Source organism: Pollicipes pollicipes, unplaced genomic scaffold (genome assembly GCF_011947565.3).
Source record: "Pollicipes pollicipes isolate AB1234 unplaced genomic scaffold, Ppol_2.1 Scaffold_3087;HRSCAF=3621_pilon_pilon_pilon, whole genome shotgun sequence".
Taxonomy (NCBI): Eukaryota; Metazoa; Arthropoda; class Thecostraca; order Pollicipedomorpha; family Pollicipedidae; genus Pollicipes; species Pollicipes pollicipes.
In genome coordinates, this window is record NW_023596225.1 from 9,023,740 (window position 1) to 9,041,420 (window position 17,681).

The 17,681-nt window shown below is 59.9% G+C and overlaps 1 protein-coding gene across 1 annotated transcript; it reads right to left on the minus strand.

Moving 5' to 3' along the window:
• Window positions 1-4,933: 4,933 nt before the first annotated feature.
• LOC119089586 (transportin-1-like) lies at window positions 4,934-16,764 on the minus strand. The gene is given in 17 exon segments (XM_037212346.1): window positions 4,934-6,245; window positions 6,709-6,831; window positions 7,292-7,466; window positions 7,907-7,982; window positions 8,438-8,533; window positions 9,555-9,636; window positions 10,437-10,444; window positions 10,538-10,793; window positions 11,159-11,578; window positions 11,974-12,146; window positions 12,830-12,982; window positions 13,413-13,602; window positions 15,235-15,333; window positions 15,335-15,416; window positions 15,861-15,937; window positions 15,939-16,074; window positions 16,634-16,764. Coding segments are annotated over 16 exon segments (2,223 nt in total). The 5' UTR covers window positions 16,726-16,764; the 3' UTR covers window positions 4,934-6,245; window positions 6,709-6,723.
• Between the last annotated feature and the right edge of the window lie 917 nt (window positions 16,765-17,681).

Consider the following 17,681-nt stretch of genomic DNA (forward strand, 5'->3'; position numbering starts at 1 on the left):
TTTGCGATGTTAATACACGTTGTTGACCACTCGATCTACAATCAAAGTTTTCACCCTCAAATTTCGATCAAACATATCGATCTACAATCTACCTTCGCGATGTCCTCAATGTTTGTAGAACGCAGATATAACATTATGAAAGGCTTCTGAGTTCCATCGGCTTAGAAAGAGTCCACTAAGCCATGGAAAATTAAGGACACCGGTCGTTTATTCCATGCGGTCGTTAAGAGCCTGATTTCTGCTGTTTATTGACCTTAACACGTGCTCGGGTGGGGTTCAACTTAACTCGCCCCTCGAAGGTTTTTCTAGAATGGTTTCCGAACGGCTCGGCGCAGTCGCGCCATGTCTTGCCTTGCTGTAGAAAATTGAATAGCGGATCGTTTAGCATCAAAATTAGATGTACTTTGTAAGGTCGCTGACCTATGACAGGTCAAAGTCAGGCCATGGTTTCAGCGAAGTCAACTTCTAGGGAATCCTTCAATCTGATGCAACAATGGAGTGCTAGACGAAGCCGTACATCTCTGAGATGCTTTCTTCGGCAACACAAACATTGCATGAGCGAATAACATTGACCTAAGGTCAGGTATAGAGGTCAGATAAAGGTCAAAACCAACCTATTTTGTTACTCTAGGGCGTGCCATATGGGATAGTTTCTGGTGCTGATTTCGAATTTGTCGATAGCAGGAACCACATTTTACATTTTCCATAGACTTCTTAGAGGTCAGACTAGGTCATTAACCTAAAATGACCTATGTCAGCATTTTGTTTTTAGAAGCATGCTGCCTAGCGTAATCTTTCTCGCTTATTCAAATGCAAAACTCAGAGTAGTCTGGGATGACTTTGGTTACCATGACCTTCAAAAGGTCAAACAAGGTCACCGACAAACGAACATGCGACGTTTTGCTTAGAAACAGTTATCTAGGTTCTGGGGCCACTTAAGAGGCCAACCTGGAATTTGACCTTGTTTGACCTTATTTGACTCAAAAGCCATGACCTGGGAACCTCAAACTTTGACCTAAGTGAGCTCACGTACAGGTTAATGCGCCCTGTGAATTTGGTGTCTCCAGCTCTCTTATTTCCCGAGATCTCAGCGGGTCAAATTTACCCCCACCCTAGCGAAGGGTATCTACCCGGCCACCCGTGCGCGTGTTTAAAATGTAAACAGAATTGATTTCACAGTGCCTGCTGGTTTTTGTTCTGGTTGCAACGTAAAAATAACAATGAAACAAAGAAAACCATATCCCTTAATAACAAATAAACTATATCCGGGGATATTGTTATGTGGGGGGATCACCATTTTGTCAACCCTGTATTCATCTACCAAGGCTCTGACTACCCCCTGCCTGCACGCAAAAGCAGATCAAGTCATCTGCGTTGAATGACGGACAATCAAATGTCCGTTGGGCCAATTCATACCTATAGTAGGAAGCTTGCCGGCGGCACTTTCTGGGGTGGTATAGTGTAAGGGAAGATAATTCGGAAAAAGATACTTTTGCTGGTGTCCAGCACATATTTTACATCCCAATAGTAGCAATGCTGACCCAGAAATGTGCAACAAAGCAGCCATACCATCAGTTCGCGGTCAGTCATTCGGAGACAGCCGGGCCAGGACAGTGGCCACCGAAGGCGGATGGGAGCAGGGCTCAGACAAGCAATATATGACAGAATGGTCTTCATTCTGTGGCTTAATTTTCAAAGGAGTACCTCCAGTTCTATGGCTTCTGTCGCATGGTTTTTGGCAGTTTCAAGCTTCCGAATTTGTTTCCGCCTAAAATGCCGCGACAAGTCTCATCCCGTAAAAAGCAGCCAGCAGAATGAAGGCACATGCAGTCTGTTGTACTATGAGCCACCGATTCCCTTTTAAAATTCTCACCAGCTTATGCTCAGGCCATATTTTGGCATCTACCCTGTGTAGACAGACGCCTCCTCAATGACCCAAATTGCTTACTCGCTCGTGGAATTTCGGCTCCCCAGGACAGACAACGTTGAAATGGAAGAATTATCTTGGGAGGCTGGATAGCCTTATTTCCCGAATGACATAGATGAGTCGGATAGGCAAGAGTGTGCACCGGCAAGGAACAGCCCTAGGAGCATATCTAGAATAGCAGTCATTACATTTGAAAAAAGAGCAATAATCTCCATCTCCACCCCCCCCACCCCCCTCCCCCCCACCCCCACCCGGGTCGCTGGGCTTGTTTTCCAGAAAAAGTTCCTGGAGTGCGCCCTGAGCTTGGCCCCTAACTTTTTGAAACGTTCCTACGCCTATGCCCTTGGTAGCATCTGGTTACCTCGGGGCCTTTTAATCGTTTCGGACTCATTGCCCCGCCATCGTAGTGACGCCCTCAGCGATCTTAGGGCCCCCTGGCGATCCCGGCGACTTATTATACTCCTGGCAGCTGCAACTTTCCGGGGCTCCTCAATCCACTCGGCCCCGCTAAGTGTCCCAGGGCCGAGAATGTCTCGTGGGAACCGACCCATCAACTGAACAGCTTATTTTACACGCACATGCGAGACCAACGTACGCTACATAACGAGGAAGGGCGTTGGCGATCAATCTACTTTGTATCACAGCGATTTCACGCAGCTGCTTTGGGGGGTGCTGCCTTTCGGATCAAACTTCAGTGGCCTCTTTAAGTCACCCGCTACATGGTAAAGGTAAAAATCACGGTACTTTTTTTCCATACCACTCCTGAGCCAATCAAACGCCTCCAGAAGACCGGAGCGGTAAGGGACCCGCGACGGACGAGAGGGGAACAAGACCGGCAAAACAGAGGTTGCAAGAGGACGCCAGCATGGTGGAGAAACACACCGCAACTGATGGAACTCTCACAGGATCCTGAGACCACAGACCGGATGTCCAAACCCCTCAATAACGCTCGCGCGGTCCCAGATGGCCCACGGCTGCGACCAGATAGCCGGCCGGATGTGGCCAAGAGGCACGAAGCGCCTGATGGCCCCAAAGATGTTCTGTGACCCGGAGGTCCGCTGCGGAGCCGCTGGTAATGCGGGGATTGGAGACGACGAATGCCTGCGGCAGCGCGTCCCGAGCAAAGCGAAACACCCTCGGAAAGTATCGCTAATTGATGGCAAAATTATATCGCATTGTTGTCCTGTTGAGAAATGTAGATTATTAATTTTCCTCCACTGCTTGAAGTGAGTTTATATCCCCACTCGTTTCTGAGCGATTTGTGCTGCCGTTGACAGCCAGCGTTGGAGCCAGTTTATTTGAACGGATACCTCGTGCTTCAGCGAACTGCGGCAGAAAAACGAGAATTAATCTATACCCGGTGAGTGACTGCTTGCGGCGAGATTAAAATGACTGCCTGCGAAATGAGATGATGATAAATGATGCTTTACCTTATCTCTTTAGTAGAACGCCCACTGACATAACATAAAATGAACAAAAGGCGGGAGAAATAGGAATATAGCATTCGGCCATTGCATCTAGGTCAGCCTGATTACGCAACCCATCGTACAACGGGGTGCCGGTAGTGTAGTGGTTCACGCGTGTGCGTTAACCACTGCGCGTCTGGGAAACCAGAGGTACGGGGTTCGATTCCCCGCGGTGCCCGCCCCTCCTGCCATGGTGAGAGGCAGGCGACGCCATATAGCATCAGCAGCTGAGAGCGTCGTAAAGCCCCAATGACGCACACACAACCCATCGCACTAACTGATGCCCCGCTTCCCAGCCTCTCCAACTCCTCAGCCAAGCAAACCCTCGCCCGCCACGCCACGTTTCAAGGCAGAGATGATTCTGGTGACGAATGCACACCATTCATAAGAGCATGTCGGCATGTCATTTAGAGCCTGTCAGGATGTTTGTGTGTTAACTGTTTGTCGTTAAAATTTGTTGGCATTTGTGAAACCAATGTCTTGAAATATCGCGACATTTTGGTTCAATTTTGGACCGAAACAGAAAATGCTATTAGTAAGAAATCTGATTTCGGAGGGATACCCGATGTAGATTCAACTCAATTTTGACGTGAGTTGGTTTTAGTTGAAGACTTCTGTCGTCTTGAAGGCTGCCATCTGATATTCACGGGTGTGAGCAGCAGAGTTCCAGCCCGTCAGTGACACCGTCCCTCAGAAGCCGCGGGGCAGCGTCCCAGGCCCCCGTGCAGGTGCAGGTACGGCTCCCCGCAGACATGGTGACGAGACCGAACGAGCTGAGACAGCCTCGTCGCCCGGCTCTACGGCCGGGCTCGCCGGTCACGTGAGGACCCACATCGGGCCCCTATCCGAGCGCCGCCACCGTCCCGGGGTGGCCCGGCCCAGCCGTGCCCGCTGGCCGCGTGAGGATCCATATCGGGCCCCTATCCAAGCGCCGCCACCGTCCCGGGGTGGCCCGGCCCAGCCGTGCCCGCTGGCCACGTGAGGACCCACGTCGGGCCCCTATCCGAGCGCCGCCACCGTCCCGGGGTGGTCCGGCCCAGCCGTGCCCGCTGGCCGCGTGAGGACCCACATCGAGCCCCTATCCGAGCGCCGCCACCGTCCCGGGTGGCCCGGCCCAGTTGTACCCGCTAATGGCGCCCGCTCTTCGGGTACGCAGACAAACACGGCTCGCCTCTCCCTGCACGAAACGGCGAAACACAGGAGCCGGACAGCAGGACACTGTCGGTTCAGCAGCTGTCCGACCAGCGGTACGCTCTCACCCCGGCGTGGCGCTCAGCCGAGCATTGCCCCGCGGCAGGGCCGGGTCAGCTCGTGTCGCGCCTCCAGCCGGTGGCGCCCGCCTCGGCACCAAGGAAAACCGCGACATCAAGCGGAACGAGTCTCTTTATTTGCTAGTTAATCGCCAAACCTGGACACATCCTGCAGCTGACAGAGGGAGACGGAAATTTAGTCTCGGAACTTACAACAGAGAACGTCGAGCCTTATTGTATGCTTAGCGGCTACCCCCTCCGGCCCGCCCCATCCCGCTGATTTTCCCGTGGGCTGCCCCCCGACCCCCACCCCCTGGGACCCGTTTGGCGACACCATGCCTCAAAATTTGCCTTAAAATACCCCCGACCAGCCCTGCTGACAGCAGCCTGCCAGCAGCGAGGACGAAAGCTTATTCAAGTCACGCGCGCACACATTCCTAAGCGTAAAATCACATGACCTGAGCACCGCGGCCCGCCCGGTCATCGCGGCGCTCCTATCACAGGACTATCGGAACATACACGTGTGGAATAGTTACATCTACAGGTAACCGACGACGATTACTTGAAACACGTAGAAAGCATGCTGAGGCATCGCAAGGCAAGTGCACAATCACGTCTGTAACAATGCCTACACACAGGCGTTTGTACAGGAACTAGTAATATGAGGCACGACGGGTGCGCGCGCCGGCGGCCGGGCGCACGCCCGCCCTGTCGCGCGCACATCCACGCGCATGCGAGTGTTACGTGTGAGCGGCTGCGCCTACCGGTGAGCCCGTCCGGGTGTGCAGGTCTGAGGGGAAAGGGTAGCCGGCCGGCGGGCCGGCGGTGGTACCGCGCCACCCCACCCCGCGAGAGCGCGCGCGAGAGCTGAGTTTCCGGCCCCACCCCGCGACGCGACGAGACAGCGCACCGAACTCGCGACCGACCGACCCACAGCGACAAAATGACAAATAAAAAATACGCTCATGCACGCAGTCAACATAAATACACGTGAACGACGAGTCCCTGAAATACGTTAAAACACGAGCGTTCGGCGACCTATCACAGTACGACGACGCGTCGGATCCGACGGCACGCGCAACGCGACGACGGTAGAAACGATACCGGACGGCCGGCGACGGCGGCGGCGCGCGATCCGCCGCGCGCAGAATGGAACAACCAAGCGCGACTATGGTACAGATTTGGCCCGCGAACACTGAACCGCTCGAACGTCATCACAGCCAAGGCACTTCAGCACTGGTAAGCGGGAGCGTTGTGCCGGCCTGGCCGCGCGCGCGATCCCCGGCCCGCGAAGTCCGCGCCCCACCCCACCCCACCCGGCGGTTAGTGGCGGGGGCTGCTCACCCTACACATCAGGCACACGCGCGCGCGTGCGCGTCGGAGGAGACTAAAACACGCAGCCGAGTTCCAGCCGGCAACATCGGGAGAGCAGAGGAGACACGCCGTCTATACATAGGTGCGACAGCCGTCCCGCGCGCCGGGACAGCCGCAGCCGGTGTCTTAACATAGCGCCGCGATCCCTCCCCGTCCAGGTCTGATATGTCGCCCCCACACCGCCCTCCCAGGCGGCGCGCCGTCGGCGGCCGCCTACATTTGAGATACCTGCCGGCAGAGGGCGACGGCGGTCAGCGGTCAACGGTCCGCGAGGCCTGCTGACGGCGGCGTCGCAGCATGTGGCACGATGCGCCACAGCGGCGCCTGTCATCTGGACCAAGATGCCCGAGGGTGAAGCTCCCTACAGAGAACCATCACGAAAGAGAGGCAAACATGAAACTTGCATGCAATCTTAAAAGAAAGCTTCGTGTGGGAACATGCATGAGACTTCATTCCTTGAACATCGCATACATTAACCTCTATTCAGGCAATGCACAGACAAGTGAATGAACGACGCAGCATCGCTAACCCTCGTCAACATCAGGCACGGAAGCGCCACATTACAGTACGTTAGAGCCGAACACGCCTGGGCTGAGCACGCTGGGGGACACGGCACTCCGTCCAGCGCGGCACCCCCCACAGAACTACCCTCAGTGACAGCGGCGGCGGCGGCAGCCGGCCAGGCACTCACCTAACAGCACGCGCCTCACACATTGTAGTTGACGGCCAGCCGCTCCTTCAGCATGGGCGGGAACTGGTCGCTGAACCGGCGCCAGTTCTCCTCGCCCACCTGGTCCTTGAAACTGTGCAGGATCTGACGGCAACCCCGGAGCGAGCGGTCAGGCCACGCGGCACAGCTGCAAACGGTCCCCAGCCGCGGTTCGCGGCGAGACCGGGGGACTGGGGCGCTCGCCAGAACCGGGCCAGGGCCAGCTGCTGATCTGGCGACGTGCTGGCTGGCTCTGGATATGGTGTGAATTTATCCGGTTCTTTTAGGTCATTTCAGAGCTTTGGGGCTAAGGCAAGATATACGGGTAGCATAACTCTGCAGCGACCTTGCCTGCCGCCAAAGCACGACCTGACTCGTCACAGCATTCCACGGCATGGTGAGCGAGCCACTGCGGACACTAGAACGACGGCCAGAGTCGGGACGGCTCCGGCGAGCTCTGGCAATGGCAGCAGACGCCGGCGCCGAGAGCGCGCAGCTCAAGAGGCAACACTTGACGCGGGGGGCCAGCGCGTGGACCACGCGGGCGCCGACGCCGTCCACTCACGTGGTGGAACATCTCCTTGAGGTCGGGTTTGGGGTTGACCCAGCTGGCGACGGCGTCGCAGAAGAAGATGAAGTCAGAGATCACGCCGCTCGGGTTGAGCGTGATCATGTGGCACACGCCACGGAAGGCCGAGTCCTTCTCCTCGTTGTCGCGGATGTTGCGCAACGAGGTGCACCTGACGCCAGGTCAGGTCAGGTCAGGTCAGGTCAAGGCGTGGTGCGACGGATCCCGCCGGCGAATATGACCATCTATGCGAGTGAAATTCAATGGCCCAATGCACTGTGAGGAAGTCCAATTCACTAACACGTCAAGATGCATCGAGCGATTCGTACTTTAGCACATTATTTTGTCGTTCTCCGCGTCGCGACGTGCCGAATCCCACATACACGCATGGTTTATTTAAGCAAATGAGAATGGCAAATGAACATATTAATACCATATAGCCAATTATACCCAGGCACTAGTACACTTCTGCAAACAAGTCAAAAAGATCTCCTCATTCTAAACCAAACCAGAGCTCGAGCAAACCGATATGTAGTAGGCCGGCGCCCGACAACAAGCAACCAGCTCGGCAAACCCGTGAAACGTAGGAGAAGAGATCCAAAAATAACGCACCACTGGCGAATGAAGTGCTGCAAATGCGGCGCCACCTCCTTGGGACAGACAAGCCCCATCCGACCAATAGTTATGGCTACAACCGACCGGAAAAGAAAGAAAAAACGCACACGTTTACAAACTACAACTCATACACAACAACGGCAAAACTCTAAACGAACGCCGCCAAAGTCATTGGTTACATGATTACCGAAATCAATAAAATCAGCCGTTCGATTTAAGTGAAGCGGACATTGCTGAACGGCGACTACAAGCAGAACTGGTGAAAACCAAGAGGCAAACACGCGACGCAGTTGGCACGTACGACAGCATCAATACCAAGCAGTGATCTGCGGCAATAAGTATACAAGCATCTCACACTCTTCCACATCAGATGAGTGCCATGAGTCAAATTTAAGTCGCAAAAATTGTACATGTCACTATATCATCAAGTTTGAGCGACATTCCCACACAGGTTACCAGTGTTACTGTATTATGTGCGGCACCCCGCGCCAGGTGGCGGGGGCTCCCGAGGTCTGCGACCCAGCTCACCCGTGTTCTCGAGAAGCGTTTTCGGCGTGTTGGGACGATTGATGATCAGGATCAGCTGGGGCAGCACGATCGGCACGTACGCCTGCATATCAGCACCTGCCGAGCACGTGCGCGCCGTCTCAGCAAGGCGCGAGCCCCCGCCGCCAGCCCGCCCGCAGCGCTCCGACACCAAACGTCTCGCGCACGACGGCCAATCAAAACGACAGCACGAACTGACGTCAGATGAACACACGCGAACCGCGCAAGAGGGCGCAACCACTCAGTGATGCAGGCGGACTACCCGGGACTGCAGAACAATGGCGCGGCGAAGGACCACGGACACCGCACCGCCGCGGGAGCCGCGGCGCCGGGCGCCCGGTACACACCCATCTTAACGGGAGCCGCGGCGCCGGGCGCCCGGTACCACCCATCTTAACGGGAGCCGCGGCGCCGGGCGCCCGGTACACACCCATCTTAACGGGAGCCGCGGCGCCGGGCGCCAGGTACACACCCATCTTAACGGGAGCCGCGGCGCCGGGCGCCAGGTACACACCCATCTTAACGGGAGCCGCGGCGCCGGGCGCCCGGTACACACCCATCTTAACGGGAGCCGCGGCGCCGGGCGCCCGGTACTCACCCATCTTAACGGGAGCCGCGGCGCCGGGCGCCAGGTACACACCCATCTTAACGGGAGCCGCGGCGCCGGACGCCAGGTACACACCCATCTTAACGGGAGCCGCGGCGCCGGGCGCCAGGTACACACCCATCTTAACGGGAGCCGCGGCGCCGGGCGCCAGGTACACACCCATCTTAACGGGAGCCGCGGCGCCGGGCGCCAGGCACACACCCATCTTAACGGGAGCCGCGGCGCGGGCGCCAGGTACACACCCATCTTAACGGGAGCCGCGGCGCCGGGCGCCAGGTACACACCCATCTTAACGGGAGCCGCGGCGCCGGGCGCCAGGTACACACCCATCTTAACGGGAGCCGCGGCGCCGGACGCCAGGTACACACCCATCTTAACGGGAGCCGCGGCGCCGGCGCCAGGTACACACCCATCTTAACGGGAGCCGCGGCGCCGGACGCCAGGTACACACCCATCTAACGGGAGCCGCGGCGCCGGGCGCCCGGTACTCACCCATCTTAACGGCGATCTCGCCGATGGCCCAGGTGGCGTTGTTGCAGACCGAGATCAGCTCCGGTTCAGGTTCTGCGCCAGGCTGTTGAGGAAGTCGCTGCCGAAGGACAGCTGGGGTTAGAGCGGGCCCGAGCGGGGTAGAGCGGGCCCGGGCGGGGTCAGAGCGAGCCCGAGCGGGTCAGAGCAGGCCGGGCGGGGTCAACGGCCCGGGCGGGGTCAGAGCGAGCCCGAGCGGGTCAGAGCAGGCCGGGAGGGGTCAACGGCCCGGGCGGGGTCAGAGCAGGCAGGGCGGCCCGGGCGAGGTCAGAGCAGTCCAGATCAGGTGTGGGTTCAAGCGGGACCGGGGGCAGGCCGGCCGGAGTAGAGGGGCTGCCGGGGTTAGAGCGGGTCAGAGCGGGCCGGGGCGGGCCGGCCGGAATTAGAGGGGGCTGGCCGGGGCGGGCCGGGCCGGGACGGGGCGGGATGGGGCGAGACGCGGCGGGGCGGGCCGGGGCGGGCCGGCCGGAGTCAGAGGGGGCCGGCCGGGGTTAGAGCGGGTTAGAGCGGGCCAGGGAGGGCCGACCGCCAGTCATCAGCGGCGCCCCCGCCCACGTCCGCCAGAACAACGCTCGGGTCACGTGAGGCAGCTCATTTCACTTCATGCCATACCTGGGGCCATATCAGCACATTACGGACAGGTTTCTGCAAATCCGTACTGTCACGCAATGCAAGATCTGAATGCACATCGCGTCTTGCGTTACTAACAAATAGCGTTAAAAGTGACGGCGTGAGAACTCGGACCCTCGGCAGATTTGGTGCCCTGCCGGCTGCACGCCAAGCGGTAACTCTCCCGAGCGTCGGTGGCACGGAGGGCTAACTCCTGCAGCTGGTGCCCGAGGCCACCACCGGCGCTTGACACGCCGGCTGCCGGAGCGACCGTGTCATGACAGCACGGCCAGCGGCGCGCAGCAGCCACGCATCGATCGGCGATTCCCCGGCGTCGCCCCACTCACCGATGCACGGCACCACATGCTGGAAGCAGGCCTTGGTGAGGTCACCGAGCAGCGCGAAGCTGCTCTGGCGCACTTCCGGCATGAAGTCCTGCATAGACTGGTACAACAGCTGCATCAGGTTGGACGATTTGATGAGCGGTTCGATGTGCGCGCCCAGCCCCTCGGCCAGGCCCGACAGCAGGTCCAGCGCCACAATCATGAAGTCCTTGTCGGGCGCGTCCACCTGCTGGGGGTTCTGCTGGTTCGCCTGCGGATGACACGGCGCCTGAGAGGCGTCGCCTTTCGCCGGAGCCACAAAGTGGTGCGCCCGACAGATCGCGCACGACCGCGCGACCCCGGCCTGGGCGTATCACGCGCGCGCGCGCGGCGCCCGGCCGAGCCCTGGTACCAGACAGGAGTCTGTGGACGCTTAGCTGAGTGGCAGATACGAGGCAGGAGTGCGCAGCCACCACATGTCCCGGGAGCCTCACTGGATGACTCGGAAAGGCAATCACGTGAGACAACCCGCGTCCCAGAGCCACACCCACAAAGTTCACTCCACAACCATGCACGAGCGATCGCAGTGCGGCCGGCTGTGGCCCCTGAGCGGGCGGCGCCGGGCCGGCCACGTACCACGGTGTGGTTGATGGTCTGCTCCACCAGCGAGACGCAGCGCCGGAACACGGGCTCGGCGTACGGCAGGAAGCCACTCTGCAGCGCCGTGGCAACGCTCGAGAGGCACTCGAGCAGCGGGAACAGGTCCTTGTCCTCGTCCTTGAGCACGTTCCACTTGACGATGAGCGGCGGCATGAGCATGTCGATGTACTCGGGCTTGTTCAGGTGAACGCCGACAGAGTCCGCCAGCGTGCCGATGGCGTCGTACAGAATCAGCAGGTTCTTGGCCTGGTACTTGCTGAAGGCGTACACGAGCGTCTGCAGGATGAAGCCGAGGTAGGGCACCAGCTCCGTGCACGCCTCCTCCTCGAGCGTGGCGAACGCCGAGCACGCCGCCTCCTGCACCTTCTTGTTCGGGTCCAGGATGCGCTTCAGCAGCTGCGGAGACAGGCGCGCGGCGTGAGGGCGGACGACGGCGGGGCGCAAACGCCGCCGGACAGCGCGCCTCGTCGCCACAAAGCAGCGAGGCGGCGGCCGTGCGGAGGACGCCCGAACGGTCCGTGTTTCACAACGGGAAAGAGGTGAGCACGAGTACGACAGCCGGCGCCAGAGCTGTTTAACTATGTCCGACTGAATTCATCCCCACGTCTCCCTATTCAACCCAGTCCCCTCACGATAAAAAAGCACGCAATCCTCTCCCCTCAACCCCACAGCCCGCAGCCGGCGCCACCGATCCAGCGCCAGGCGACAGGGTGCGAGTCGTGTCCACAGCGGCGCAGCCCGCCAGAGCTGCGGCCGGCCAGGCACCACCTGCCCGGCGGCGCCGCACCCACCTCGGCCATGAGCGGCTTCAGGTACTGCTCGTGCGGCTGCTGCACCACCCAGTGCGAGTAGCGGCTGAGTGTCCAGCAGGTGATGGAGCGCACCAGCGCCTTCTTGTCCGACAGCGAGTTGATGAGGTACGGCACGATCTCCGGCAGGTGCGGGATCATGCCGCCCATGCAGCCTGTCCAGGGACCGACGGGTCAGCCCGCCGCACGCGCCGCCACGCGCGGCATACACACCAGTCATGCGGGTCCAGCTCTCACGACGGCCGCCCAGTCACACAGCATCCCAGCTTTGGAGAAGGCGGGTGGAAGGTACCACCTAAACGGGAAATAGTGTTCTGCTCTCACCCCCATTATATCCTCTCTTTTTCCATTGACAATGGGCAGAAAGGTACGCTGGAATGACAACTAATAATCAGTCGCTTCCATCCCTTCTAAGTTTTAACTCACCTCCCCATCCTCTTTCTCTCCAGCTGGAGAGTCCTCTCATATCTCATGTCCCTGGCGTACACTGCACTTCAGAACACAAGGAACCTGCCCCACCCGCCATCACAGCCAGGGACGTGCCTCAACCGCCATCAGTCAGGGCCGTGCCCCACCCGCCATCAGAGCCACGGGCGTGCCCCACCCGCCATCAGAGTCAGGGCCGTGCCCCACCCGCCATCAGAGCCAGGGACGTGCCCCACCCGCCATCAGAGTCAGGGACGTGCCCCACCCGCCATCAGAGCCAGGGACGTGCCCCACCCGCCATCAGAGCCAGGGACGTGCCCCACCCGCCATCAGAGTCGCGAACAGCCGACAACGGCTCCCATCGGCCCAAGCGTCCATAGCTCGACCCAGCCGGCAGCCAACACCCGCCTACCTTCGGCGATGGCTCCCAGTGCCAGAATGCCCGACTCCTTGACCACCCACTCCTGGTGGAAGAGCGTCTCCTTCAGGATGGGCAGCAGCACAGGCAGCAGGTCGCCGTGGAACACGTTGGCCAGCACGTCCAGGGCGGCGGCGCTACACTTCCCTGCGGGCGCGGGCGCACAGGCTCAGCACAGCCGTCAGGCCCGACGGCGGGCCGGTGCGTACGGCTGGAAAGAACCAATCTGGTGACTTCGCTTCGAGGCCAGGGTCCCCGAAACCACACAACGCCTGCGGACAACGGCCCACACCGACCCTGGGCTCAGTCGAAACATCGAACTCCGTCTCCACCAGGGGGTTTCCATTGCGGTGAACGCTCTGGCCCCTGAAGTGTTGCCAAATATGACGGGGAGTCCTAAATCTCTGCACATCATTGACCAAGGTGCCAGCGTAAGGGTGGCGCAGGCCCCTTTCTTCCGTGAACGCCAGACCCCCGCTCCAGTTACAGGGTGTTCTGCCCTAGCCTCCACATCGGACCCCCTGCCCGGCGCGAGGGCGAGGGCGGTGCTCTCCGCCCGTCGCCGGCCGACACTGACTCAGGTTCCAGTCGGAGAGCGAGCCCTCCTCGTCGTATCCGTCGTCGGCGTCGTCGGCGTCCTCCAGGCCGCTGCTGGCCTCGCCGGCGCCGTTGCTCTCGTGCTCCACTTGGTGGGTGCGCGAGCGGTGGAAGCGCGGCCGGATGTCCTCGTCCCGGTCCGGCACCATCGCGTCCTCCTCCACGTCACCCTGCCAGACGGCCGCCCGCCGGTCAGCGCACGGCGCTCCGAGCAGACCTCAGGTGTCCAGAATCCGCTCCCGATGCGGCACACTGTCGCGGCCGCCGCTTCCAGGAGCGCACGAATGTTCATTCCGATGCCCTTTACAGTCGCACGCGTCTGTAAATAGTCCCCTGCCCCCCCCCCTCCCCACCCCACCCCCAGACGTCGGGCTCGGCATGCGTCAAGTCCTGTCGCCAGTGTACCGGTGTCAGTCCCAGAGTATCAGTCACGTGGGACCCGACACCAGCCAGTGCGTTGTTCACAACACTCACCAGTCACGAGCACAGCACCGAACGCGGAGCAGTGATCCCGGGCCGGCACTTACCACCGCGGACCACCCCACACAACACGAACTGGACGTGCAGACATAGCACATGCCCACCACCGGAAGGCGGAGACGAACGATCGAGGTGGCGCACGAGCTCCCTTTACGCCCCACCAGTCATCCATCAAACGCCCACGTCGGCTGCGCTAACGTCGAGTCGAGAAGTCTGCACACGGCGGTCACGGCTCGGTTCTCGGTGCCGCCCGCTGGGACCCGAGTGGGCGGACAGCGAGCGGACCCGGACCCCCGTCCCGGCAGACGGCGGAGAGCTGAGCCGCACCAAGGCCAGCGGGCACATAGCCGCAGGACGCGGTGTTGACGGGCCAAAGGCGAACGTTTTCGGGCGCGCGCACCAGCCAGGAGTTGTGTCGAGGTAGAGGGGCGGGGTTAAAGGAGCTCGCATGACGTGTAGGCGATCAGGACACCTGAGAATTACTGCAAAGACCTCCAAGGCGACTTAGCCCCCCCCCCCCCCCCCCACCCGCTTACCTCACAGTGGTGTTACGAAACGCCACAGAAACATGTGCTTTCCTTCAAGTCTTTCCCACTGCCAACGTTTTTGACCTCACTCCATCTTAGCCACTTAGCGCCTATCGTGTTTTGACCCGTGTACCCGAGCAGTAATTCCACACCCTTCTGTCGCTTATCAAGCCGACTGTCGGCCATATCTTCTCGAATAATGACACGCCAGTTTTCCCTTGTGAGCGGCCATAACTAAAGCGACCAACTAATAAAATCGATAGAGCAATGAGACATCCAAAATTGTTCAGCGACCTGCACTGCAATACATTCGTCGAAGCGCAACTAAATCACTCCCCCTAGAGGCACACCTGTCACTTTTTACACGTCAATAAAATCCCACCGCGTTCCCGACCGAACTCCCACTGTCAGCCACCCAAACTAGCGCTGACCATCAGGCTTCACAGCGGCCGACAGTCAAGCCATCGTTCCGGGGCCCAAGGACCAGACACGCGCTATCAGCCCTCAGCGACGAGACAGGGATAGGCCACACGCCAATCAGCGGCGCGACAAGGGCCGGCCGCGGGCCCACACACACCATCAGCGACGCGACAGGGTCGGCCGTGAGCTAGACACACGCCATCAGCAGCGTGACAGGGGCCGGCCGTGGGCCAGACACACGCCATCAGGCGGCGCGACAGGGCCCGATCGTGAGCCAGACACACGCCATCGGCGGCGCGACAGGGCCGATCGTGAGCCAGACAAACGCCATCGGCGGCGCGACAGGGCCCGATCGTGAGCCTGACGCCGCCTCACCTTCAACAGGATGATGTCGAAGTCGGAGTACTTCATGCCGCGCACCAGCACCGGTATCAGCCGGTTGAGGTGGGGCGCCAGCGCCTCCTTGCATACGGGCTTCCTCGGCCAGCGAGAGCCAGAACTCGCACGCCTCGATGGCCACCGTCTCGTCCGGGTCCTGGGTCCGCAGCAGCATTGTACTGCCGGCCGGCGGGGCGGGGGGTCAGGGACGGCACCGCACCACACAGAAGGCTATACAGAGAGCGCTGCGGTGTGTGCCAAGCACGAAAGGGTAGTGTTTGCAACATTCTGGACGCTTCTGAACAGAATGCAGGCTTTTTACGACTGAGATGTGTTTCATTAACACCCGAGTAGCGACGCGTGGATCTCTCGCAAGCCGCCTTTAGCTGACAACAAAACGTCCAATTTTCCTCAGTTATCACCTCCATCCCCTTTTCAGCACGGGCACATGCGCCGGCTACGGCCAGGGCCGCATCCTGCAGCCGAGGCCGGTCAGTTAGCGCCGCTGCCCAGCCGGGCACAAGCCGGTCCGTCACAGCCGGCTAGCCAGCGGGCTGCCGGCGCCAGAGGCGCCGACCCAGCTGCGCGCACCCCGCCGGGCCGCCGGGCCTGGCACCGGGCGCACGCTCACCTCGATGATGTTGTTCATGTGCGGGATGAGCCGGTCCATGCGCACCTCCACCAGCATCACCAGCGCGCGGCCACACGTTCTTGCGCACCTCGGCGTCCTCGTCGGCCGCCAAGTGGAACAGGTTTTCCACGAACGTGTCGATGTTCACCATCAGCGCCTGGGTCCGGTTGATGATGAACGGGTTGACGCAGGCGATGGCGTGCGACCTAGCAGCAACCGGGAGTCAGGGGTCAGTGGGTCATCGAGGCCAGTGGATCATTGACGTCAGTGGGTCATTGGGGTCCGTCGGGGTCATCAGAGTCAGGGGTCATATGGGCCAGGAGATCATAGTTTCATGGGTCATTGGGGTCATCGGGGTCGGGCCGTCATATGGACCAGGGCATCATAGTTTCATGGGTCATAGGGTCCGGGCCGCCGGCGTGTTGAACCTTCCATTCTCCACATCCAACCGGAGCCTACTGAATCACAGTTGGCATGCTCCTAAGCTACGAATGGCTGAGTGGCGAAATAATCAAGCACTTACCGCATCAGTTACACGGATACGGAGCAGGCGCTTCGCGTGCTATTTAACGAGAATGACATGTAAAGCAACTCAATCAAACTGCGGGTCGGGAGCTGAGCATGAATTATGGATGCCAATGCTGCCACCACACGCCACCCCTTTATCAGAAACGAGCCCCCATCCAAGCCAAACAAATCCGACATGTCCCCTGGCCGGCCACCAGATCATCCACGCCGGCCGGGGTCAGCTGGCCGGCGGCTCACCGGATCTTTGGACTGTTGTGCCTGACAAACTGCAGGAACTTGGGAATCAGCACGTTGAGCGGTCGGTCGGGCAGCGCCTCGCTGTCCAGCATCTCGGTCGAGTCCTCGCAAATCTTCTGCAGCGCTCCGAAAGCCCCTGGAACGGCGGTGAACGTCACACCTAGGCGCGCCACCACGCCGTCACTGCGATGGGCACTGACCTCTTGCCGAATTGTCTCCGTCCATATGTCACGAACTCTGCTCCTTTGCTCAAGGATGTGACAGCCTGCTTGATGGGACTGTTGCGGGACAGCTATTTTGAAAGCCTCTTTGTAATTCTGCATGCCAGCTGTGCGGACTTCGTCTGAATATAAAGTGCCTTAAGGATGATTTACCAGCATTCATAATGCTTAACTACTGACTGTTTACCCTTGACTGTCAGAGTGGTTCAAATTTGCGTTCTCCAATTCCGAGCCCCACACAAACAAAAACCAACTGCGACGAGACGGCGACCGCGGCTAGCATAAGTGACGTCACACCGGCAAAACGACATATCCCAGAGGCGGAGCGGTAACGTCACAGCGGCAGAGCAGAGCAACATGACACCGGCAGAACGGCGACGTCCCAGCGCCAGGGCGGTGCCATCTCAGCGGCAGCCCAGTGTCGTTACAACAGCAGAGCGGCAGCACCACCCCAGCGGAGCGATGACGTCACACAGAGAAGATCAGACCGGCACGCGAGCCCGCCGGCCGTGCAGCCGCCGCCTTCCGAGAACCGTTAGCGAACTCCGACAGCCTATAAATGGCACGCGCCTCTCCGGAAGAGGAGGGGGCGACCGACTCCCGGTAGCCATAGAGAGGCGAGCAATCGATGCCGGGCTCCGGACGCGCTCGGCCGGCCGCCGGCGCCACCCGTACCTCGCACACGTTGTAGTCCTCCGAGTCGAGCAGATTGCACAGCTGGGGAAGCAGCTCCGGCCACGACGTCAGCTCGCCCTTCTGCGTGATCGTCGTGATTAAAATACCTGCAGCGGGCCGGGCGGCGTCGGTCACGGGTCAGAGGTCACGGC